Below are 7,674 nucleotides of genomic sequence, written 5' to 3' on the forward strand. Positions count from 1 at the left end.
CAGTTAACATATCAGCAAGCATATCGGGCTAAAGAAGTCGGTCTTGAAATAGTACGAGGGAACCCTGCAGAGTCATACAACTTACTTCCTAAATACTCTCACGTTTTGACCAAAGCGAATGAGGGCACAGTGACACACCTCCAGCGGGATGGAGATGATAATTTCTTATACTACTTTGTTGCGCTTGGATCTTCCATCAAGGGCTTCACACAGTACATAGGGCCTGTGATCGCTGTAGATGGCACTCATTTGAAGGGGCTATATCGTGGAAGCATGTTTGTAGCAACATGTCTGGATGGTAATAATCAACTGTATCCGTTAGCTATTGGGGTCATGGATTCAGAAACAATGATGCTTGGAAATGGTTTATGACGAAGTTACACGGAGTGATTGGCGATAGGTCAGAGTTAGTATTTATCTCTAATCGATGCACCGCCGTCAAGCGAGCCGTTTTAAAAGCATTTCACATTGCTGGTCATGGAGTTTGTTTTTACCATGTCAAAGGCAACATTAAGTCTAAATTCAGGTTGTCCAAAGCTATTTGGGATCAATTCGAGCCAGCTTTTATTAATGCAGCAAAGGCATATGGACACGAAGAATTTAAAAGAAAACTTGAAGGGTTGTGGATGCTCCACTCGGCCGCAGCTGATTACTTAGAGAATAATGTGGGCACGTGTAATTGGGCAAGGTCTGAATTTGAAGGTAGGAGATACAGCATACTTACCACCAACATTGCAGAAAGCGTGAATTCTTTAATGAGGGAACCGCGAAAATTTCCTATTACTCATCTTGTTGATCACTTTAGAAAAACATTACAGCAATGGTTTTATGATAGGAAAATTGTGGCTGAATCGATGAGCACTCGTCTAACGACTTGGGCAAATGAGATAGTCGGTGAAAGGAGAATTTTGGCCGAAAGAATGACCATTCAGCCAGTGTCTCAGCATCGATTTCATGTTTTGGGTGGTGGTATGAAGGAAGGGATAGTTGACATTCATGAAAGAACTTGCTCCTGTAGAGTATTCCAACTCGATCAGCTTGTTTGTTGATAAGTGCATATTTTCCATATATTTTGCTTTTAATTTCTCCATCTTTTTCTTATTTTGATCTTAAATATTCTAGTTATTTTAGTTAATTTTTAATTTAATAGGGAATTAATTAATATACATATTTTATTTTTTTTATATATTTGCTAGTTATTTTTATTTCTTATTTTTAATTCATTGTATTATTTTATTGAATAGGAAATTAATTGGAGATTGTGGATAATAAAAAGGCATGAAGAAATTCAAATTGAGAAGGAATGAAGATTAAATTGGAAGACAAAAATCAAAGCAATTAATCCAATTGAGAAATGTTGAATAATTAAAAGATTTAATGTTCTCCAATTGGCAATTGGAGTACACGTGCATGGCATTGCAAAAGTGGAAAGCATTTAAACGGGCCCACAATTGACTTTCAAAAGTTGGAATTAATGGCTTTGGGTGGCGTTAAATTGGAAAAGGATTTCAATTCTAATTGAAAAAGGATTTCTTTGGATTTGTTGGAGAAGAATTCGGTCAACTAGCATTATAAAAGGAGAACAACTGCTGGACGGAAGGGAGAAGAGGGAGAGCAGGGGCTGATCCAATTCTGCAAGAAGAAAAAAAAAACAAGGAAGACGCCAGAAGGAATTCAATTGAAGAAAAAAGGCAGTCGTTTGAATTAATCTCCATGATTGGTTTTGTCAATTCTCTTATTCCCAATTCAATTATGTTAGGCTAGATTTTTATTTGGTTAAGGGTGAATTCAAAACCCTAAACATGATATGCAATTAAATTTAAATTCTATCATTCAATTTATTTAATTGAGATTGTTTATGTTCTTCTATAATTAATGTTCATGGTTTATTCTTGTTTTATTTAAGTGGCCAATTAAATAGGACTTGAATAAATATTATTGCTAAATTAAAATTCTTGATCCGTAATTGTCTTGATATTTTAATCATTAGTAGCAGTTGGAATTAGTGATTTCAATTGAAGAACATAACCTAGGTTAAATAATCCGAGCTTGTGTGTTTATTGCCTAGATCAATCTAATATCTTTCTTTGTTTAATGCTTCCATTATCTTAAATTTAAAGAACTTTTTTTAAATTATTTAATGGTTAGAGATTAGGTGAAGAGCTTATTTTACCTAACGACACACTAAGGAAAGATTGAGACTAACAGAGCTTATTGTTGTCTACGGTTGATAGTTTCAATATAAATTGATAATAGAATTGATATATTATGTGCATGTTTGGTGGTGGCGAATGATCCTTTAACCAAAGTTTTCATCATTATTATTTCTTTCTCCTTTAATTAAAGTTTTTATTAAATTCTTGTTCATAATTTTAATTTCTTTATTTCTTACTATTTAGTTAAAAATTCATAAACCCCCTTTTATTTTTAATTGGCATTTTCTTTAATTAGATTAATTTATATTATTATTACTACTATTATTTTATTTTAAATCTTGCTTTGGAGTTAATAATAAATATAACTAGCATAGTCTCTGTGGGATCGATCCTTACTCGCTCTGTACTAATTATTTATATTAGTGGTAAGGTTTTAAATTTGGTGCACCTTAACGACACTACCATTTGTGCGCATGCAATTGCTGCTTGTCTGAGAGTCCGTGTGGATTACATAAGTCTTTGCTCTGATTATTACTCTAAAGATTCATTGGTCATGGCATATGCAAAACCAGTAGAGCCGGTTGGGGACATGACAAATTGGGACATTCCAGAAGAAATCCAGGAAATCAGAGTTAACCCACCGATCGAAGCACCACCACCTAGTGGTCGTCCAGAGTTAAGAATTCCTTCTATCGGTGAGGATGTTAACCGAAGAACTGTGAGATGTGGTCGATGCAACCAACCAGGTCATAACTGCAAGAGATGTAAAAATCCCATTGTGTCGAATCCAAACTGACTGTGTCATTGTAACTAATTATGGATTCTGAACTCTTATTATAATTTATATTACAATTATATGTAATGAGGTATATTATGTTATGTTCATTTGCATAATGAGTACTAAAGTAGATCAATAATTACTTATAGCTAAATATATGAATATATCAAAAGTTTATATCTATTAGAAAAACAATCTACATCCATACATCAAGTCTGAATACAATACAACGACTTACAAGGCAATATCGCCCGGGAATATATCTACAGCAATTTTCTTCCTGAAGTAATGCCCGTGGCTACTATCAAAATCAAGTTTTAGCCCGAACATCAAATACATTGTAAACATCAGCATAAATACACCGCAATCACCACTTCCAGGTTCTTGTTGGGGCACATCCTTAACGATTCTTACTTTCCAAGGGTCGGCACTCTGCAGCTCAGGTCGAATGTTATAGAATCCAACATCTTGAAGCCATTGAGGGAAGACGACCTGAAGAGGTTTGAATTTACGCAAATATGTTTTGTCCTCGCGAAAGGTAACCAACGAGTCATAAATCCGCATCCTCCTCGCGCGAAGGTCCGCTAGAGCTAGTACCCAATGATCGCCGCCCAAATTCACAGGGATGAATATCTACATAAATAAACTGGTAAATTAGTATATTTTATACACAATTACCATAAGATTGAGTGACAATTCTTACCATATCGACATCCGTAAACAGTTTGGACATGAGATCTTCCCGCCCATCCATATAGCTGCTCAAGTTGTTGCCATATTGTAATGAATGGACATCACAACTACCATTGTTCCATAATTGCTTTAGGAACACCTATTACACGATGAGTAGAAAATTAATAACATTTCGAGATATTTAAAACATCGAAATTATAATTAATGATTATAAAATTCGAAAACATGCCCAAAAGTATGTATTTGTATGCGTGACGCGCTGTGGTAGTGCATTTGGAAACCGTCGTTGCTTCTCGCTGATCAAGCGGTAATACGTGTGAATATGCTGTGAAGGGATTATACCAAGTAAATTTATATCATTATCCATGCCAGCAGAAACATTATTGTGTATTGTAATGTACTGACCATTAAACACACTTACCTCGTTACCAAGCCACCCCATCGAAGCATTGCCCATGAGTATTTCAAAGAAATTTCGAGACTGTTGGACGGGCCGATCCACGAAAATGTTGCCGGCAAACCACTGATCAAACTCCTCACATAGCCTTGAGTCTTCTAGTCCCCTAAGCGGATTCATATCCACACTCGATCTTTCATCAATTTCATATTCCGTAATGTTGAGTGCGGGTAGAGGCCTGACATTCCTAACTCTCTTGAAAGGAGGAATGAAGTAAGGACTGCCAAATATATACGATGGTTAGTACGGACGCCCAAACTTACTAACGTCGGGAGGTGCCTCCGTGAATATCTGTACACTGTCATCACATATGTCCCCATATAGACTGTACAAGGACATAGGGGTGTGCTCGTCGTCATTACTAGCATCAGTATGCGTGGTACATAGCCAGCATCAACGTTCGGACCATAGCCATCTGGGGCCTGTTGTTTCGAGGAGATGAACATATTAACATAAGTTCGGGTTTGAAATCATAATAACATAACGAAAACATATGAAACTTGCTCACCGTGTGCGTGGGGCCAAACGAAGAATCACCGTACGCGCCCTTTGAAGCACCCGCGCCAAACGAAGCCATAAACCCCATGACCGCTGCTCTATATTGTTGTGCTTCTTTGCGTTCCGCCATAAGTTCTGACCTCAGTTCGTTAATGGAACTGTGTCCAGTCTGAAGTTCCGACCTCAACTCGTGAATGGAAGACTCTATTTTATCCAGTCGTCCAACGAAATAATCATTGCGGAACTTAGTCCTTACCTACAATTTATGCAAATACGAAAGTAATGACAAAATGCCGGATAGGTATATGTGCATTGTAAATGTTCAGGACGACAGCAGTTACCTCTGGCTCATTTCTGTCATCTAAATCATGTGCGGATTCATAATGGTCGTCGGCAGCACCGGCATCCTCAACAGGACTCTGCTCTAGTCCTATTTGGCTCGTTGGGTCAAGATCCACCTCGTTTGGCCCTGTACTGGATGGCGCATTGATTGAAGGCTGGTGTTGCACCAAGTAAAACAGAAAACAGTAAATACCAAAAAACAAACATATAAATGACTTTGCATCCGGTTTTCAATGACACTGTAGATGATACCCACATTACGGACCCAACTTGGCAAATATGGCACGTAATCCTCGACACTCTTCCAATAATTTGTGGTTCTCTCCTTTGCATCCGGTTCGAGGGTTTGGAAAATGATGCCATCCTGTCGTAAAGATTACCAAATTTCCAATTAGTATAACCATATATTATGTAATAGTTATATACAGACATACATATAAATGACTTACAAGACGCTCGTTCAGGTATGAATACACTTCGCCGAAGTTAATATTTGAAGAAGCCATGGGCTTCCATCACACGATCCGAGGACCCTTCCTCCTAATTTTCTCCACCCACTCTAATGGTAGTCCTTCAATCGCTTCAAAAATCCATGCCCTTAACAAGGAAAGATATGAAGTAAAAAAACGTGTCATTAAATATTTATTATAAAAAAACTAAGTTATAAAAAAAACTTCTTCACTCACATGCACTGCCGACGTAAAGCCGTAAAAGTTGTATTTCTCAATTCTATGTTGCAGATTTTCTGCGCTTGCCTTCTTAAATTTTTTGGTTTTGCCGTTCAATACATTATCAATGCTTTTATATATTGTTTCCCATGACAAATGACCCCACGGAATACTTCGAAAGTGAAATTGATTTGACAATGATCCTTTCTTCCGTGTAGCACTCTATCAGCAAAGTAAAACATGGCAATTTTTAGCGCATCGGTGTCATTCATAGTCTTGAAGTGTAAGTTCATAAATATTTCCTGCCTCCAAAGTACTTATTAAGTAACCTATGCTTTGTTTTATGCTTCGTCAGGAATACTTTTTCGCCACAGCAAAGTCCCATTACTAGGCACCACTCTCCAATCGATAGCCGTATCAAATGGTCGCCAACTTGAAACCATAACTCATCTTTGTCATTTCCATCGCCATGTGACACTTGCCGAAGCAATATATTGTGCACAATTACGCCAATGAATGGATAGCTCCGGCACTATAGGAAATGCCCAAATATATCGTCTTTCAACAGTTTCAACCGTTGCCTTGTCAATTTTTCCCGAATGGCATTAACAATGACATCTAATTTGCACATACTCGTGATACGCCCAGGGAAGTGATCAACATAAGGTATCTTCATCATTCCCGGTTCTTTAATCGGTTCGGGTGGGTTATGCAATGCTAATTTTGATTTGCCCATTTATCTGGTACAAGTTAAAAGTATCACACATTAAAAAATTATGAACAAAAGAAAAAAAATTAAGGCAACACTACGCACTGCCTCTTGGTGCGACGGGCACCAAGAGGCAGCAGGAAGAGGTGCTGCCTCTTGGTGCGACGGGCACCCCGTCGCACCAAGAGGCGGCATCTCTTGGTGCGACAGGCTCGCGTGAGGGAAGCCAAGCGCGCGCGCGAGCTGCGTGCCTGCGCGCAACTCGCCCGCGCTTGGCTTCCCTCGCGCGAGCCTACGAGCAACTCGCTTGCGCGAGAGCGCGGCCTCGCGCGCGAGATGGGCGCAATGTACGACAGGCACACGCCGCGCGCGAGGTGCACACGCCGAGCGCGAGGTGCACACGCCGCGCGCGAGGTGCACACACCGCGCGCATCTCGCGTGCGACGCAACGCATGTCGCACGCGAGATGCGCGCTGCGCGCACGACGCCACGCCCTCACGCGAGGGAGTTGGCTTCCCCTTCCCTTTCTCTTCTCTTCCCTTTCCCACATGCATCTCACCCACCACCGCCATTAAAACACCACCAACAACAACAACATCCCAAACAACAACAACAACCCTAACAACAACAACAACATCCCAAACAACAACAACAACCCTAACAACAACAACAACATCCCAAACAACAACAACAACAACAACAACATCCTAAACAACAACAGCAACAGCAACAACAACAACAACATCCTAAACAACAACAGCAACAGCAACAACAACAACAAGAAAAACGGCAATAACAACTCACCTAGGGTTTTCAATTTTTTTCTTTGATTTTGGAGATCTCTGAAGATTTTCAACGTGATTTAGCTTCGTTCAGCTGCCAACAACTTCCTCCGCTGCCGATCTACGCCGCCGCTAACAATTTATAGAACTTCCGGTGATGAGATTTTGGTGAGAGGGGAAGGAATTTGCTTGAGGGAAACGTGAGAATGAGGAGGGTAATTTCGTCCACAATTTGGTGATTTGGCTAATGTTGAAAGAAAAAAATTTGAGGGGTTAAAGTTGAAAAATGCCTTATTTTTTTGGGTTGTTTTGTAAATTTCCCAAAATAAATGGCCAATAAATGGAGCAAATCCTAAAAATAAAAAGAAGGAAATGAACTTACAAAAGAAAATAGCTCTTTTTTTTTTAAAGGCAAAAGAAAGAAAAGAAAACAACTTTTCTCTTCTTCTTCTTCTTTTCTTTCTCTCAAAAGAAATCAGCTTTCAAACGTAAAGGATGAGCCCATGTTTTGATTTTTTAGAGAAAGACATTAAAATTTGTGAGAAAGCTAATAAAATCTGGAAACAACTAGAAAAGAACGGAAAATGATCA

General features: G+C 38.9%; 2 protein-coding genes across 3 annotated transcripts; both read right to left on the reverse strand.

Annotated features, from left to right (window-relative positions):
• Nucleotides 1-3,129: 3,129 nt before the first annotated feature.
• LOC127899204 (uncharacterized) lies at nt 3,130-7,674 on the reverse strand. 2 transcript variants are annotated; one of them, XR_008051167.1, is made up of 9 exons: nt 7,106-7,674; nt 5,611-6,332; nt 5,374-5,521; nt 5,181-5,288; nt 4,924-5,079; nt 4,593-4,838; nt 4,049-4,506; nt 3,638-3,952; nt 3,130-3,567 (listed from the first exon to the last, which is right to left on the reverse strand). XR_008051167.1 is itself a non-coding variant. In XM_052432496.1 (7 exons), the coding sequence occupies exons 3-7, from the start codon at nt 5,428-5,430 to the stop codon at nt 4,201-4,203; spliced, it is 873 nt and encodes a 290-aa protein (XP_052288456.1). In that variant the 5' UTR covers nt 5,431-5,521; nt 5,611-6,332; nt 7,106-7,674; the 3' UTR covers nt 3,967-4,200. The 2 variants fall into 2 exon arrangements, 1 of the variants encoding a protein (XP_052288456.1); XM_052432496.1 differs by lacking the exons at nt 3,130-3,567; nt 3,638-3,952 and having other exon boundaries at nt 3,967-4,506.
• On the reverse strand, nt 3,169-4,084 carry LOC127899316 (putative ubiquitin-like-specific protease 1B). The gene is made up of 4 exons (XM_052432665.1): nt 4,049-4,084; nt 3,857-3,952; nt 3,638-3,766; nt 3,169-3,567 (listed from the first exon to the last, which is right to left on the reverse strand). Exons 1-4 carry the CDS (start codon nt 4,082-4,084, stop codon nt 3,169-3,171), a joined length of 660 nt encoding a protein of 219 aa, XP_052288625.1.

The sequence above is a fragment of the Citrus sinensis genome, chromosome 8 (genome assembly GCF_022201045.2).
Source record: "Citrus sinensis cultivar Valencia sweet orange chromosome 8, DVS_A1.0, whole genome shotgun sequence".
In the NCBI taxonomy this organism is placed as follows: Eukaryota; Viridiplantae; Streptophyta; class Magnoliopsida; order Sapindales; family Rutaceae; genus Citrus; species Citrus sinensis.